Source organism: Electrophorus electricus, unplaced genomic scaffold (genome assembly GCF_041902795.1).
Source record: "Electrophorus electricus isolate QZ-2024a unplaced genomic scaffold, ASM4190279v1 Scaffold341, whole genome shotgun sequence".
NCBI classification, from domain to species: Eukaryota; Metazoa; Chordata; class Actinopteri; order Gymnotiformes; family Gymnotidae; genus Electrophorus; species Electrophorus electricus.
The window spans coordinates 10,001-28,657 of NW_027658629.1; the positions used below are offsets into that span (position 1 = coordinate 10,001).

The following is an 18,657-nucleotide window of genomic DNA, read 5'->3' on the forward strand; positions in this document are numbered from 1 at the left end:
AGTCTTAATGGAGCAACCAGTTATAGATTTAAATGGTAGATTAACATACCATGGCAAAGAGCACCTAATACATTTCTTATGTCAAACATTTGATCCAGTTAATGAAGGTGTTCAGAGGTATCTGATACCCCAACCTGATGTGTTTATGTTGAATTAAATTCAACAAGTAGGCATTCTCACTGGAACACACACAGTTTCCTGTTGGAAAGATGCAGAGTTTATTTTCAAAATATATATTTTAAAAATATTGCCACTTTATTCTAGATCATGCCCTACATTATATGTAATTAGTGACCAGTATTCCAAAATCAAAATGTAAATATGTTTTTAGTTAAATGGTTTAGTAACTGCAGATCAGGAAATTGTTAAAACATTTACTTTGTACAACATTTCGAAGTTTGTATTTAAAAGACACACATATGAAGAGAAAATAAAGTAATATTTTGGATTTTAATTTTCATTGGGTTTCTGAAATGCACATTTTCTGACTTCTTACAAATCAGATAAAAGTCAGATCAAATGTGATATTAAGCATTCCAAAAACAGACACTGAAATACACACAGGCACAGTAATACAGACACACAAACAGGACACATACACACACACACACCTTGACATCAAAAGTCAGTTATAGGACATCACCACTGGCTTTGACGTCTTCATGCTTTTTGTCTTTTCACTTTTGATTGCATCTGCTTTTTTTCAGTAATTACAATGGTTGGGATCAAATAGAAGCTTGAATAGTAACAAAAAAGTGGAAACGTTTATAAAGTCACAGAATATAAACAGAATAAACAATAATTATGACATTAATGAATAAGAATATTAATCATAAATATGACATAATGTGCATGTAATTTGCCATGTGTACACATCTTAAAACTGGGAATTAATTTATTTTCTCTCATGTTTTTATACTACCATAACTTAGGTAGAAACAGAAGTTTTTACTCAGGTCTGTAAGCTTTTCTGTTGGCCGTTCAGTTTTCCTCTGATTTCAACAATATGGATCAGTCTGGTCTCTGGTACCGACCACAACTCTGTTCAGTTGGTGAGTATAGCAGAGAAATATACAGAAATGTTGTAACAAAAACAATGCTATTCAGAATATCATATACAAAACCAGCCTCCTCATTAATGGGAAAATGACACATCTTAATGTGTTACAAAGTGTTTAGCTTTACAAACTACATAGCCGTTTATGGCAGAACTGGTTGTTTTCCATACTCTCAGTAATAGGTTATCATTTCTTTTTAATAGCTGTGTCACTTACACTGACACGCAGTACTAATAATAATAATTTTTAAAAAGTTGGCCAAACACATAAGCACAGACATACAAAAAGGTTTAGAATAGCCCTTGAAGTAAAGTGTCCATTCCCTCCCCACTCCCAGTCTTGTACCGTGAACAGCTGCAGTTACAAATATATGAAAGTTTGCTGTCCTTGTTGATAATAATACATGCTCAATGTCTACTCTTACACTCCCATGACAACAGACCAAAAGTCAGAAACCAATTGAAAAGTCATTCGTAGCAGTCTCTTGACTCTTGACGTGCATGAAGAGGCATAGGGCCCACTGGGTAATTACTACCAGATACCGTACACTGAATGTTTCTAGTCAACAAATGTTTCCTTCCTCTACACTATTAGTCTTGTGGATATTTTAAATATTTGCTACATGTGCCTGATTAGCACATGACTCAATAAATACCAAAACATATTGCTCTCAGAGGCCCCATTTCAAACACCAATAGCTATGGTCTTATCCACAATGCAAAAATCAACTACAAATTGTGTCACATCATTGGAGTGTGCTGAAAAACTGTTCAGACTTATAATAAATACAAGCTTCACAACCTCCCATACCCATGCTGAATTACAACATTTATGGTAATAGTGCCCAAAACTCTAAAGAATCATGTCACAAATCTGATTTCTTTCAATTTCAGCATCTTCTCCTCATAGCTTCTGGTTTCATTTTTGATGGATTATCAGTATATTTCTGAACTACCTTAATTTCCTCAGTATAAACCTTTTCAGTCTTATCAGTATTACTGTCCACTTAAAATCCATCAAAAAAACACCACCAACAACAAAAAAATGTGTTCAGTTACTAAATTTATAGGATGCCACAGGTTTTGTACCACAATTAGAAATCCATGAATTTAGAATCATGGAACCTTCCATGGGTTTTGACACAATTTTCCACCTCTCCTGCAAGCAAAGTTTGTTGTTGGATTCAGAATTATTTAGCTCTCACTTGAGAATACATTACATCCTATATTATTTATTGTACTTTGTTTTTTGCCTTCATTTGTCTTAATATTCTCTGAAAAATATGGGTCAATATTACCTCCAAAGACTTCATATACAGTATACATACACTCAAATAGGTAAAAATTGAACCCTTCTAAGTTTTCCTGTTTCATCTAAGAAACATCATATCACAAAGGTTTATCCTATCCTTGTTGCTTAGCAACAAGCAGCAGGGAGCAAATAGAAGAATCACAAACTCACTTGTATTGTCTCACAGCTCTCTGTCTCTCAGGTCTTAGCAATACACCAAGTTCCCCTTGCTATGAGCCTCACACCCTACATCACGTCTTACTATAAGCCTTCTCCACATTCCTTTTCTTCACATTATCCTTCAAACTCTAAGCTTTGTTCTGTCTTCCTTATGGCATGTATCTCTTATAAAAGAGCACATGCATCTTTACTTTTTTTCATAACCCTTTCCTCATTTTCTTCTCCTGCAGTAGTCCTTCACACAGTGACTTCATTCTTACTCCCTGTGCGCAGTGCCTGGCTGCCCACCCCTCCTCCTCCCCCTCCTCCTCCTGGGAGGAAGTGCAGCTGTTCGATAGTGTTCTGTCGCTTTGTGGCAAAAGCCATCCTGCGGGCACTGTGGCCCATCGTTCCAGCACCACCCCCAGAGCTGTGCCCCTCCCCCCAGCTTGGAGCACTAGCCCCATGGCCAGCTGACATAGCTACGACACTACGCTCCTGTTCACGGCCAGAGCTCGGGTTCGAGTTCATCTTTATCATGTGGTGGCGGTCAAGTGAGGGGGTCACACACACATTCTGCTGAGACTGCGCTTTCTTGTGGTGGTTGAGATGAGACATGGTAGACATTATCCCCAGTCCATAGTCACCCATTCCTCCCCCAATCATTCTCTCCTCTAGGCGATCAGGTGACACCAGGAGGCGTTCATGGGACTTCCGGTGTGTCTGGGAATTGGTATTCATGCTGGTGGCAATGGCTTTGTAGTACTGGTGCTGCTGGTTCTTGGAGAGGTAAGAGAGAGTGTTTCCCTCTCCCAGGGCCAGAAGATGGTCTTGAGACATCACTCGTCGTGGTGGCTTGCTTGTTGTCTCGAAAGTGTGGTTGTATGGTGACTGGGGTAAGGGGTAAGGGTTTGGTGTGGAGGTAGAAATAGGTGCATGTATTCGGGGACGGGATGAGTTCAGAGGAAGCGTGCCCCTTGACCCTACAGTATAGTCACCTCCCCAGTGCAGGTGATGCTGGGAGGAATGGAAGGATGGTGAGGTGTTGTTGGGTCGTCTCTTCGAGGTATAATAACCTGTGTAATCGTCCAACTCTTTCTCTGTGTTTAGGTGGAAAAAATATTGAAAGAAAAATAGCAGAATTGCAAAATATTGCAGAGTGAGATACACATGTAGTGAATTAATCCATCGAAATGGTCAACCAATGTACATAATGTCTAGAATGTTTTGTCTTTTTCTAACTAATTATGTCACAACAATGCATTCATTTTCAGTTCTGAAAACTATCTGTAGAAAAAAAAAACTTGAAGTAAAGGTTCAGCATTAAATAAGATTTCTAGTTATAATTTTGCATTATCTCAAATATAATCAATATTCAAAAGCATGACTGTCATCCAGTGTTTCCTTTATTAGTTAAGAACCTGCACCACATTTGGCTAGCAAGTTTTTAATCCAAAATACTTCCAGTAAATAAAAATCTTCACTTACTTGCCTCACACCAAATCCAGTTTTTATGGAATGTAACATATATTTTTTATGTGGCTTAGGACAAAACCTATTTTTAAAACTTTTTTCTTGTAGCTGAACTGGTAGGCAGAGCAATGAGTTGACATCACCAAAGTCATTGGTTTGATTCCTAACAGAGCATAATATCTGCCATACTAATGGAAATTAATTTTAGATTAGAGCATCTGCCAAAATTGTACCAGATACCTGAGTTATGTTGATGATAATATAGCATAGCTTTGAATTTAAATTTATACGTACATGCTATCAATGCTATTTTAAATGTAATTTGAAATAAATAATGAGAATGTATTTACAAAATGTTTGGAGTTTCCATTACTTGCTATCTACAGTAGCTTCGTCGCTCAGTGCAAAACTAATAAAAGAAACATCAGAGATCAAAGTCTGGGAAGACAGACTACAATTATGTGTATGTGGAGAATTATGTAAATTTGATTGTTTGTGTTTTAAACCAGTCCTTTAGCCACATGCATGACACTAGGCAGAATAGACATTATTACAAGCAAGAGCCCAGTCAAAGTCTTTAACTGAATCAGTTTCAGTATTTTTATTTGTGATTACAGAGCCATTTGAAACTAAAATAGCTGTGATGCAAAGTTGGATAAAAGATTATCTACCTTTCTGAAAGGTTACATGTAATTCTGGATTTCTACTTGTTTTTACTTTAGGAATCCAGAATTATGAGCATTTCACTTCTCCTACAAACTCGTACTTTATTTGCAATATATTTATCGAACTTAGTGTTCTTAGCATATCAAAAGCTTACACTCATCTGACAGCATGTATGCTGTACTTTTCATGCTCTCAATCATAAGATACTCAAAAAGCAGCAGCAGTAGGACCTCAGTGGCAGTTCCTCATCACATGCACCCCTCCACCCCAAACACACACACTCACCTAGTCTCTTGAGGGAGCAGTATCTGTTAATCTCAGGTTTCATAACAGCCTCATATGATGGTGGAAGTTGGGCCAGGTTGTGGAAGGAGTGAGACAAAGTTGGATGAGGGCTTGCATTTATGTTTTTGCTGGAAAGCAGAGTTCCAGTCGAGACCAGCTGGGCATTGTTCATCCTTGGTACACGCTCTAAAAGAAAATAGAACAGATTGTATATAAACCACCAAGAGGTGCTGGTGAACCCATAACTCTATCAGCCAAAGAGCATGAGGGTTTAACAGAAACTGAATCTAAAATATCAACCAGTCCCTTACCAGACCCCCAAGGGTAATGTTTAGATAGACATCCTGCAATAGGTATTTAGTAGCCTCATTGTATTACAATGCAGAGGTGCACCCTAAATCTGGGGTTTGGACCCCTCCACTGCTGGGGATCCGTAAGGGTTAGGGTTGAGACTAGGGTTAGAGTTGAGACTAGGGTTAGAGTTGAGAGTAGGGTTAGTGTTGAGACTAGGGTCAGGGTTGAGACTAGGGTTAGGGTTGAGACTAGGGTCAGGGTTGAGATTAGGGTCAGGGTTGAGACTAGGGTTAGGGTTGAGACTAGACTAAATCTCAATGTCATTGGGTTGTAAAGATCACAGGGTCCTTCTTTGATAGTAAAGTGATATACTAGCCAGTCCTGAATGTTCATGGTTGCAACACAGAGCATGTTTAGCATTTCCCTCTGACTGTGCAGATGCACTCATTGATTTGTGGCTGTTATAATACGAAAATATATATTGACAAGTTTCATACCCATTAGCAGGGATTTACTTTACCAGAATGATGGCATATGGAAAAACTAACTTTTACAAAATAACACTAGTAGTCAAAGAAAATAAAATGTGTTTAAACATTTATAGAACTTTAAATATTGATATTTACGGCACTACCACAATACATTTAGCAACTTACAGAAATGAACACAGAATGTAACAACTGCATAAACATAATATTATAACAATGATCCAAAGTCACAGCATAGCAAAGTATACCTGATTTATTCTAAAATGTTTTAAATGTTTTAAGCATTTTTTAATGTAAGGGCTCATCCTTAAATATTTATCCAAGGCTTGTTTATACAAGGGTTGATTCTTAAATAAAAATGTGAGGATGAAAAGCCAGTCTGTCATATGACACTTTTTTCTCTCAAACGACCATGCTATTGTGTTCTAGACATATATCACAGGTTCATAAGCATGCCCACACACAGTCCAAAGTTAGCCAACTCTGCACAACAGGCACTTGGTACCCACACTGATTGGCAAATGTGATGCAAAACTAAACAGAGATTACGACAGGGTAATGGCAGTATGTGTGTGAGCGCAGGGTGAGGGAGACAGGGTAGATAACTGCACTCATTTTGAGTTAGTGAGCCAGCACACAGAAAAACTGAAGCATGAGAAGCGATACGCAATATGAATATACACAAATAGAGGCGATTTAAGCAACTTGCTCACATTACTGCACATCCATTACACCTGTATGTAGAGAGGCTCTTAGTAATACACACACACACACACACACACACACACACACACACACACACACACACACACACACAAACACACAGCCATTTACTTGCTGATTTAAGCCAGGTGTTCACAGATCGCCTGCACCCTTTGTCTTACCGATAGTAGCTGTGTGTTTGGGGCTGGACCCAGACTGGATTAAATTGTGTTTCCCAACTGCAAGAGAGCAGAATGAAAACTGACTCCCACCACCAAAGTATAATACTGTAAGTGACTGTCCCATGTCATTATTACTTTGGTTCTGTATTTGGTTCAAAGTAAGTGACTGTCCGGTGTGACTGCACACTTATTGCTTTGGTTCTGTGTTTGGTTTAAAGTATGTGATGGTCCCATCTGTCTCCTCACTCCCCATCTCACACTCAGTTGTCACCTGCATGAGTGCTAATGATTCAAGCACTTCTGTCCAAAAGTGAAGAACATCATTATCATTTAAAACAGTTTCGTACCTCCATGGCCCTCATCAAGCAGAAGTGTGCATGGGCTCTAAACATACAAACTATCAAAAATGGAGGGAATCCAACTGAAAGTCTTTTTTCACACACCTAAAATTAAAAGTAAACAGCTTTCCATACAACAGCCTTGTGGTATTTTACATGTATTCAGTTCTGACGGAGGGTCGGTCAATACACTTCCAAGAAAACTACCAGTTTGTATTCAGAAAGTATTTCAGTGGAAACAAGACAGATACTTATTTAAGATAATTCTCACAGCTGGTAAGACGGCTATTACTAGAAAATGTTAAAGAATGATTTAAGAATGAATCTCAACCTTAAACAAATACAGTGGTTTGATAACATAAGGGATATTTCAGATGGACGGTTTTTATAAAGCTCATTATCTCAGGTGTGTCATCATCATGAGCAAAAGTTCTTGGACTAGGCAAAATTAAATTAATAAAAAAAAGGTTCTGTGTGGGTTAGGGTTCCACACTATCCAAACATTGCTTTACTCATGAAATATAATGTCCCATTATTATATAATTATTAGTCACACATCATGCATTGCAAGTGTATGGTTTTTGCATATCTAAGTATGCAGTGTCTATATGTATATACCACAGTACATAGTATAAAAATCCATTATCCAATAGGCTACAGGAGATGGTACATCAAAAATATTTATGAAGCAATATTAGGGTTTGAATGCCAGGATTGTCACTTTAATGTTGGGTTCCTCATTGTGCTATTTTATGCCTTAATTTGCTCACCGCACACTCACGCTTTCTTTAATTTATTCAGGTGTCATATATCTCAAAGTTCCTGTACAAAATACTTATTACTTGTAGCACATCAAAATGCTTGTACCTTGTGAAAAATACAAAGTACAGCCGGTGACCACTTCTAGCAGCTCAAACATACAAGCTTTATTGTGTGTACCCTGCCTTATAACTTGTAACCTGAAATCTCTGAATCCTGTAACTATATACTTGCTGGAACTCCTGTAGGGCTAGTCTGAATCCTACGGTTCATGTGTAGAAGACTCACTGCGGTTATCTTTGCTCTGGAGGATGGGCATGTAGAGGTTTTTGGATTGCTGTGCCAGAGTACGTTCACCCGTGGTGCTGGTCAGGACAGTGCTGTTGTTCCGCTCGCCCTGTTGAACTGGGCTAGACTGATGACGTAGGATGTCGACCAGTGCTCTGAGAAAAGTTTTTTTAAAAAAGACATGGAAAGGTAAGAGCAAAATTATCGAAGGATTTTGGTGACAGATACTACAAAATACAAAAACTAAGGATTATTTATTTATTTAATTGATTCAACTTGCATTCCATCTTATAAACATCTGTCACTGTCAAAGGCAATCCCAGGGGTTTAAGGTCCATATTCCCAAGAATGAGGGTGACACTGTACCATGTAAATGTTTGAGTGACTCCTCTTTCAGACTGACTCAAATATGAACTTAATTGTTTTATGCAAGTTCACTCACCTGGGCATGTTTATATCTCTGTTTCTGGGTCTGCGGGAGATCTTGTGGAAAGCCACTCTGACTCCAATGGCTACAGCCAGCGTAAAAGAGATGACACCCCCGATGACATAGGCTGTGTTGTTACTCTGCTGCTGTAGTGGGTCGAAGTCCGGGTCCGAACGGCTCGGGGGTTGTGTGGCAGGCACCTGCGTATTAGCCCAGATGGGCGACTTGTAATTGGTACAGGAGTCCTGATCCAGCCGGTTGCGTTGATGCTCACAGCAGAAGCGGTAGTGGCATGTGCCACAGCAGTAAATGTATGTGCCCTTGGTACAGTTAAAGGTGATGTCGAACTGGCCCATGACATCATAGTAGCCCCGGCACACATCAACATCCACCAGTCGACGGGGCGGAGGTGCCACCTGTGCAGCCCCCAGCGGGGGTTTCAGGGCATCAGCTGTCATGTTGCGAGGGAGCATGATCTGGGGGAGGGGCATAGGAGGGATCTCAGCCACTTCTGGCTCTACTGCCATGGCTGCTGCTTCCTTTATCCCGCCCTCCAGTGTAGGGGGTTGGACTGCATCACCACGCCTTTTCAATAGAAGCAGCAGTGGCCCACCATTGGCTAAGCGCCGTTCTGAGGTAATAGCCACTGCAAAAACCATATAGTCCAATAGAACAAAAAAAAACAAGATGGCAGCAGATGGCATTTTGATGTTTGGGGCTCCTTTTTTATCAAATAAGATGAATGTACACTTTGGGTACAAAAGAGTTCACAGACTTATAAAAGACTGGTATATTGAAGAAAAACCTATCAAAAGTTATGCATCACTGTGACAATTTATGACATACAGGCAAGAAGTTCAATTTCCCTTAAATGTGCATACACTGGTATGCAAGGTATTCAATATGCAAAGTACACATCTAACTTTGCAATTTTAGGGTGAATCATTGAAGAATGTACAATGTCAGTGATGTCTGTGAGATAACATATTACTATGGCAATATCAACAACCGAAATGTTTTAGTTTTTTCTATTCCAACTGATCTTTCAGTCTTATGCTTAAACTTACTGAGGTTTCGGCATGGTCAAATCATTAAAAGGAATGTTTTCCAGACACAACTTCATTTTGACTCAAAACTAAAATATTATGAAATAATTTGAATAATTGAATATTCTATAAAATTTAAAGGAATTGTCTTTATAAATAAATGTAAGTATTGAATGCTTTGTTAAGAACAACTGCATGCCCTAAAGAAAAGTATATGTTAATATGTAAATGTTTAAATATTTAAAGCATCACTAAAACACGTCAACATAACAGATTAATTTTCTTTTCTAACATGGTTTGTTTTGTTTAAATGTGTCTAAATGAACTGAAAACTATTACACTAACAAACTGCTCCAGATATAACGATAGTCCACCTTAAGGAGGACGTGTAAACATTTGCTTGAGTATAAACTTGATATCTTAAATTGAACTTTTACATATTATTCTTTTTATTTACAATTGTTCTTATTCCTACTTGGCACTTTAATTTCTACACAAACTAAAGACCTGTATGAAAAGAAATGATGACAAATCAACTTCAGCAAATCCTGTTACTGCATTGTTTTAGCTCTTCCTAGTGAACTGTAAACATTTGTGGCAGCTCTGAGAATTGATGTCTTGTAAACAAATCTGAGAGGACTGATGTATTTGGCAGTGTCAATGAAAATAACCCATAAAAAATTATGACTTTTCAAGCCTTTAGATAATTGGGTAATGCTATTGCACAGTCCAACTGATCATAACAACAGGTTAATTTTGCAATCTGTGTGCATACAAAAATACAGTCTAAATACAGTCTCTTCAGTGTTCAGGAAATTGCAAGAGTAAGAAAATAACCTCAAAGAAGTGATAGCAAATGAAAACTCTAAATTTCAAAATGAAGGAAGAGCTGATCTTTCTGAAGGCGATGCAACAATTTGACTCAAACTTCAGAAGAGTCTATTCAGTGAGGGTACTCGTGAAAGGTACCAAGCAGCATATTTTAACTCTTGGCTTGACAAGAAGTGAGGGAAGCTGTGTGTGTGTGTGTGTGTGTGTGTGTGTGTGTGTGTGTGTGTGTGTGTGTGTGTGTGTGTGTGTGTGTGTGTGTGTTTTGGGGTTGTCTCAGGAAGGGAGTGGAGTAGGGTAGATAAGGTTTGGAAGAAGTGGCCAGGTGTTGTCTGCTAAAAGGTTTAGGTGAGTTAGGGATAGGAGTGTTAACCCTAACCCTAAAGGGTCTAGGTGTGTTGGGCCCTCGTGAGTAAGTGTCTCTGCTCTGGGTTTAACTCTGCCCAACAGAATAAAACAAATGAGGGCCCAGATTTCACTGGATTGCTTGATTGTGCCCACTGAACAGACATGAGCAAAACAAGATTCATTTGTCAATATGGAATACAGAGAGGGCAACAAGCAAAGACAAACGGGCCTCTTACCAAAATGAATTAGCCTATTCTATATACTAAAGAGTACTTTTACTTTTAATGTGCAGTTTTCAAATAGTGACAACTAGTAAAAATGTAACTAAAAACCTATGTAAATAAACTGAAGCCATAGATCACATGCTGGTGAATATGGTAAATGCACCGTGCCTCTACTGGTCTCAGAAATATCCCTGAATATATCTGTGCACATGTGCTTTCAAAGCGACTTCACATTTCTGATAGTTGCAAACCCAATAACTGTGATGTCAGCAACTTTAACATTAGCATGGCTCTGGAGAATATGGCTTCTGCAATGACAGAGATCTTAACATTAGCATTGGGTATGGGGACTATGGCTTCAGGGAATTTTGTCCAGTTTTGTAACCCTTCAGGGGTGAACCACCTCCTAAGGGTTTTGTCCTAAATGTACACAGAAATTGAAGAAAAGGTAGAGAGGATCAAATTTTCTCATGTAAAAACAGAAGCACAGAATTGCTCAGAGGTTCTATAATGAAGTAGATATGAGGACTAGGACAGTTGACTAACTGACAAAATTAGCAGCAGGTCACTTTGGGGAGTTTAATGAGGCTTGTGTTGGCCACCATCAGTCCAGGGCCACACAGGGTTAAGGTTAGGGTTAGGGTTAAGGTTAAGGTTAAGGTTAGGGTGGGTGACCCCACAGGGCCAACTCCTCCCAGTAAGAGTGAGTGTGCGACCACACAGGCTAATGCCCAGCTGATATCCACTCTTAAATAAAGCACTTTGAACCAGTAATGCACTAATCTCTGGAGTCCTTAGAGCAGCAGTGATTTTTGACCACTTGTCCTTGGGCAGTAGCACTAATACTCTTCTCGACACAACCACTCACTATGACTTGCACTATTCTGGCAGGACAATGTTTATGTGGAATGTAATGTAGGCTAAATAGTAATGGTATTTTTCAGTTTGCGTTAAAGAATGATAAAAGATTTCAGAATTACAGTTGAAGTTTCTCTTTTTTGCTTCTGCCTGGCACAGTTAGTGTTTGGCACTGGTTTTGGTTGCGCTTTAAAAAGAAAGAAGAAGAAGAAGACAAATGCTTGAATCTGTGCAAATCAACATCCTCTGCAAAAAGCCCCTGATGCATAATAAAGGAAGCAAACCATACGCTCCATCATCCTCATTAAAAAAGAAAGACTTGTCTTGTTGGCTGGTGCACCAGTCATTCTCATCCACACTGATGGCTCTTTCGGTTCTTCTTGGCTTCTGTTGTTCTTTTGTTAATCTTGGATTCTCACTGAAAAAAGAGATGTACATAATGAACAGAAGATCCAAACTCATCAGAAATAGATATGAATATATGAATGAAACATACATACAGACAGACAGACAGACAGACAGACAGACAGATATATAGATAGATAGATCTGGTTATCCTTAAAGTCTCTGGTTACAATAATCTTCATTGTCACCTTATCTTGAAATCAAACAACATATGTCACTGCAGAGAGCAAAAAATTATTTGTATTTGATAATGGTAGCGTTTACCCATCATGACAGGATATTAAATACGTTTTGATACTTCACGTCATCATTTTCACAAGCGTTAGATAACATGATGTAGACAATACACTGTATCATTCATTACTCATTTTGTAATTAAAAAACTAAAACTTTTATTCTTTTTCTCCTTAATATTGCATTAATAAAGCTAAAACTAATTAAACAAATTACCTAGACTTAAGATCAGTCAATATAACAGCCACACTGATTACTTCAGGATACTAGCAAAAATAAGTTCAGAATAAACAACAAAATGTCTTTTCCTCCTTATATTGCATCAGCTATTTGTACTGCATAAGGAAACATGCAGGGAGTATTACTGAGGACCTCTCACATTCAGGACACAGTCTGTTTGGGGCAGGGAGTATTAGTGAGGACCCCTTACACCACTAGCTGTTCAACTAATGTATACTAACTACAGTCATGTGCCTTGAATTTCACCATAACCAAGTATGCTGTGCAACACAATACTTTAACTGCACAATAATTATGACTTTGTTCAAAACTGTTGCAAGCAATATTTTCAGTCTCTGTTCAATATTTTTTGAACTTCAACTGTTTTGCAAGCTATCTCTTTATTTTATGTAACTGAGGTTTCAACAACAGGCTGCTTTCTGCATCAGATTTAAAACCTTCATACTCGCCTACAAAACCAAAAATAGACCAGCCCCTCCATACATGATGTCAATGGTCAAAGGCCAATCTGTACCTCAAGTACTTTGAACTGCAAGTACGGCTTGGACTGAACAACTAGACAACTAACACTTACCCATAATGAGCACTCAACCACAAATATAACGTTATCTTGTAGTGTGGCTACTATACAGCATCTATCCTCATAGAACAGGCCAATATTAGTGAAAATTATCTTAAAATCTTTTCATTAAAAATCACTGTAGGAACTGAAGGTTCGAAGGTATTTATAAATGTATATATATTAAGGTAACTGCCAATATACAAGTTGTTATTGCTTCAGGTTAACATTATGAATTTCACTAACCATAACTCTGACCCTGACCTTGACCATAACTCTATCCTAACCATAACCTAACCTAACACTGACCCTGACCCTAACCCTGACACTGATCCTAACCTTAACCTAACCCTAACCCTAACCCTGACACTGATCCTAACCCTAACCCTAAACCCTAAACCCTAAACCTAACCTTAACCTAACCCTAACCCTGACACTGATCCTAACCCTAACCCTAAACCCTAAACCCTAAACCCTAAACCCTAAACCTAACCTTAACCTAACCCTAACCCTGACACTGATCCTAACCCTAAACCTAACTATTTTACCCCGTTACACTCATTCAGTTCACTTCCCCATAGATTTTGAGAGGTTTGGATAAAGTAGTGTGTGAAACTCACAGTGAAAGAGGGATGAAAGAAGACATTGCAGATAATGTAAGCTGTCTGGGTCAAAAATGAATCTTTCTTCAGGTAATTATAGCCAGATAATTCAAGGACTAGCAAAATTAATTGTTTTCTGTGAGATGATGGAGGGATAAAAGATAGCAGGGTTAAACAGATGAGTGTTATTTGAGTGAAAAGCAATCATGTGCTTTAAGCTCCTATCCAAATCTGATACTGTGGGTGGTTTGTTCAAAACTGTAATGATTAGCAAAAGCATGTGTTTCTATGGGATGATGGAGAAATGACAACAGAATGGTGGGTTTGCTAAATGAGTCAATAAGAAATGTAGTTATTTGCTTTAGGTTAGCAGTTTAAATCTATTGATCAAATGTGCTCATAGTGATTAAGGCACTAGCAAAATCAATTGTTTTCTGTGGGAAGATGGAGGGATGAAACAGTATCGGTGTTATATTGGCGCTGAAATTATCACACACATCTCAAACTGCTTTTAAATTGAATCTCTGTTTTTAAATTAAACTTGCTTATGTGATTTCTAATTCAGCATGCTATAATAACTATAAAAAAATGTCTTAGCTGATTGATAATATTTGGGGGATATTTTAAATTTGATTGTCACTGATCTATTCCTTTTAGTCAACTCTTTTCTATATGACTGGAAATGTTGACTTAATGCCTTATGATGACAATAAAATAATTTCTTAGACTTCTACTGTCGCATAAAACATATAAGGCTGATACTGACTACTAAATTGGCCAGTTGGTGGAAAAAGTTGAGCTTAGAACTAAATCAAAGTTGTGATGTGCATATTCCTTTTCAGAAGTGCTGTGTTGGCATGTTATCTACAGTAACATTTCTCTTATGTAGATTGATACATTTACATAAAGTATATTACAATTTTTACTGAGTTTGAATGCAAACTGAGGGTTAAAGGTCTTGCTCAGGGGCCCAACAGTAGCAAATTGGCAGTGGTGGGGCTTGAACTGACAGCCTTCTGATCACTAGTCAAGTACCTTAACCACTGAGCTACCCTCTTTCTATTCTACAAGAGTCCACCACATTTGTCAGGACAATCACTTTATGCTATCAATCACCTTATACAACCACTTTATACTATCCCAGTTGTTCCAGTTGTAACTGGACATTGTGCTATGAGTTATGGGCTTTGAATTCTACACTTTTATTAAATTCTACACCTATATTAAAGAAGAGTCATGCAAGCATTGTACTTTACAAACCTGTACAAATGAGTCAATGAACAATTTTCAAGCCACTTGTTACAGGTCTAACCATGATGTTTTTTGATTTGCTTATGGGGCTTGATTTTTCATTTAAACTTGGTATATGAATGTGAATCATCCATTCAACAACACACAAATATCATAGTGAATATGCATAGGCCATATTTTAAGCACACGGCTGTGTGACCTCTGTTATCTCACATACTGACTCATATGCTAAAATGATCTTAATATGAGTAACAGTTTCTGCCACTACATAAGCTTGAGACCAAGTCTTTCCACAACAAGCACAACTGATGCGACACTTCAGCTTGTGATGAGCAACATCTAGCTTGGGTCAGGAGAGTGTTTTGACTCAAATACTCACCTTTAAAATAAATACCTATCAGTGATCTAATGAATCCACTGTGCATTCATAAAACAGCTAAATGGAGGGAAAGAGGTGGAAAGATTGACAAAAGCACAGATGTGTAGCAAGCAGGGGGTTTGGCAGGCCAGAGTCAGCCATGTCTAGATGGAGGGAGGTGAAGAAGGGAGGGGGGTCTTTGTAGTTAAAGACACTCCCAGCGGAAGGCAGGGTAAAAGGAAAATGGGCAAACACACTTGACGGCGCACTTTAAAAAATAGCCCCCAGCAGACCTCGTCCTGACGATCTGATTGACTCTATAGACTGATTTCTAGTGGACAATCTGACTCAGAGCCACTCAGACACCTGGGCTGTCCAATGACACCAGGTCAAGGGATATGGGAGCACCAACCTGAGAAGATACATGCCTACTTCATCCGTGCAGAACACAGCATCCTCTGTGCGTTCCAGCATCTGCAGATGCTCTGCTGATGCAGACCCACACTCTTAACTCGCTCTCTCTCTGGCACGCACATACATATGCACACCCTATGGGCCTTAAAGGCATGTAGGTTTTGCCACACAACACAAACTATCTTGTATCTTTTCCTCTGTCATTCCTGGTCAGCGTGTGGGTAGAAGCTGCTCTCTCAGAATAGCTCTGCCGCAGAGAGCAAAGGAAGAGAAGGAAAAACCAATTATCCATTCCCATTTGTTTATTTTACTCAGTCTTGCCATGACTGCTCTCATGGGCCACTGCTTTGCATATTTCTCCTTTTTGAGCTAACTACCTTAAGTAACAACAACAATATGTCTTTCACCATCTCTATGACCTGTGAACAGATGTGAGTGCAGGGTCAGTCACCTTCTCAAGGCAGGTGCCAATGACAAGCTGTCATGCCCAACATGAAGCCCATCACCAAGGCATGGCTAGATGAACAATGAAAACAAAGAAAAGATGGAAGAGCCGGACAGGAAAAGAGTACAGAGGGTTGGGGGGTGGGGGAGTAAACATGGTGGGGGTTGGGAGGGTGAGAGTGTAAACATGGTGGGGGTTGGGAGGATGAGGGAGTAAACATGGTAGGGGGGTGAGGGAGTAAACATGGTGGGCCTTAAATGGTGCAAAATGTAAACGGGGGCGTGTGGGGATGCCAAACACCACCTCATTCCAAGCCTGAGTCTTTGCAGTTGATTCCTAGCAGCTGAGTCCTAGACTGAATCTTTGCCAGATGTAACATGTAATATCATAATCTTAAATATACTTAAAAACAAGTTCTTGTTTTGAATAAATTTACAAAGTAGTGAGAGTGGCATAATATGTGGTATAACAGTCTCAGTTACCTAATGTTTTCTGACACGTGTAATATTTGCCTAAATTATTCATCTAGTGAGCTATAGATTAGAACTATGTATTAAATGTAAATATGTGATATGTTTGAGACTGAATGCACACTGTTCGCAGCCTAAACGTTGCAACACCAAGGAAATTAGCATTCAAGAGGCGCTGCATGCACGCGGTGCACCACCAAGCCCTTTGAATGCACGTACAAGCCTTCCGTTAACTGCAGTGTTCCCTTAATCGGTATTCACATATTCAGTTCCCAGATATTCGATGTTTTTAGTTATTTTAGTTTTAGCTGTTCAATTAAATTAATTGAAAACCGTTTGCCATGTTGGTGAAATTCTGTGCATGCTCATCGCCTTGCAGTATTTATGCGGGGACAAAACGAAGGCGCACCTTACCTGCATGTCGCGGGCTGTATTCTGGGAAGCAGCTTGGTTTATATTTATACGATACGCTGTTCACCATGTTGCTCGTCGTTGTAATGATTAAAAATATTGTCATACAAGAAGGTTTAGTGTTCATAACTTCAGGATTGCTCTGTAGAATAAAGGAAAATTGTATCAAATTAGGGGACCATTATAAAATGCGATTTGTAAAGAATGTGTTTTCACTTTGTCGAAAATAACGCAGTAACGGAGTCACCAGAGACATAAAAGAACAAGAAAAACGACTCTGGTTTAAAAAGCCACTCTCTCAAATAGGTACAACACCCTGACCCTTGCTTAGGTGTTATTTTCTTTTTCCATCCCAGTGTCCCGTTTGGTTCGCCATAATAATATCCACTTTGTTGTTTTCATTCATATTGTACGTAATCATCAAAACGAGTTGACCAAAACATCTGAACGTCTTAATATTTAAAAACTGTGCAAATTACCTCGGTGGTTCCGTGACGGATCAGTTTAAAACCTAAGAGTATTTGCTTTGTTTCTGGACAAAAAACGCATGTACATTTTGTCAAGCTTCCAGGAGAGCGCAAGATTTTAAAAATGAGTTTGACTCAACCCACTCCAGTCCTCTTCACACCGAATAACCCGTTATTATAAAAGGGATAAAACACAACTGGCACTACCGTTTCACTGGAATTCAAATCACCGTGTCCAGTCTATTCCTCAATATCAATATAATTCAGTACGCTCCCCCTTGCAGAAAGAGAGACGTCCGTTCCGGTGAAACGCCAGGATTATGATGGTCCCACAAAGGTCCGCTTTTTGTCCATTGATTGGACAAAATCGGCACTTGCGCGCATTTTCATTTGCTAAATGCATAAATTATCTACCAATGGCTGACAGGGTTTATTGCCAGGAGGATGTGTGTGTGTGTGTGTGTGTGTGTGTGTGTGTGTGTGTGTGTGTGTGTGTGTGTGTGTGTGTGTGTGTGTGCGCGCGCTGAACTGCGCGCACTGAAGCTCATCCGCACTCAGTAAACCCAATTGACTTTATTAATTTTCACTTTAGATTCTCAGAGAAAATTGACAAAAAGGATACAAAATGGTCTTCCACTTATCGATATTACAACATATAAGAGTATATGAGACATTAAAAATGAAGTGCCTAAGGTTCCCATGACAACCGAACCACCCTTTGACTATTAATTATATATTTTAGTACAGCTGGGGTTCTTGTTTATGACTGCTGATGTCAACACTGCTCTCGGTTTAAGAGATGTTTGCAAAATCAGCAGATCTTCACACTTGACAATATGTGACTGATTGGAGACTGTAGTGAGAAACTGGCCAGCGATCTGTATGATTCAGTCCTTTGTTGATCTTGTCAGTTACACCCACTAATTGCTGATAGCCTAATCTGGGGAATTAACGTGTAAAGGATAAATAAATAAACGCTCATTTTTTGGTTTTGTAGAGATGCTTTTATATTATGCTGATGCTGTGACACCTGATTCCCTACAGGAGAGGGACAGAGAAATTCTTTAATATAAAGCTGATTACATCTC

The 18,657-nt window shown here is 38.9% G+C and overlaps 1 protein-coding gene across 8 annotated transcripts in view; it reads right to left on the reverse strand.

The window, feature by feature from the left end:
• The window catches only part of LOC113590230 (shisa family member 7), a 19,753-nt gene extending 1,827 nt beyond the window's left edge, over positions 1-17,926 (reverse strand). For 2 of the 8 annotated variants that reach the window (XR_014121712.1, XR_014121711.1), the window contains exons 1-8: positions 17,582-17,926; positions 17,106-17,244; positions 8,425-12,131; positions 7,983-8,137; positions 6,598-6,654; positions 4,932-5,117; positions 612-3,607; positions 50-198 (exon numbers count right to left, since the gene is read on the reverse strand). Coding sequence is in view for 3 of the 8 variants with exons in the window: in XM_035529212.2 (XP_035385105.1) it covers positions 2,766-3,607; positions 4,932-5,117; positions 6,598-6,654; positions 7,983-8,137; positions 8,425-9,113 (1,929 nt within the window). In the remaining 5 variants the exon portion in view is untranslated. Of the gene's footprint in view, positions 1-49; positions 199-431; positions 3,608-4,931; positions 5,118-6,597; positions 6,655-7,982; positions 8,138-8,424; positions 12,132-17,105; positions 17,245-17,581 lie in introns of those variants that run through there. The other 6 variants (XR_014121715.1, XR_014121713.1, XR_014121714.1 and 3 more) reach the window with 6 other exon arrangements.
• Positions 17,927-18,657: the final 731 nt, after the last annotated feature.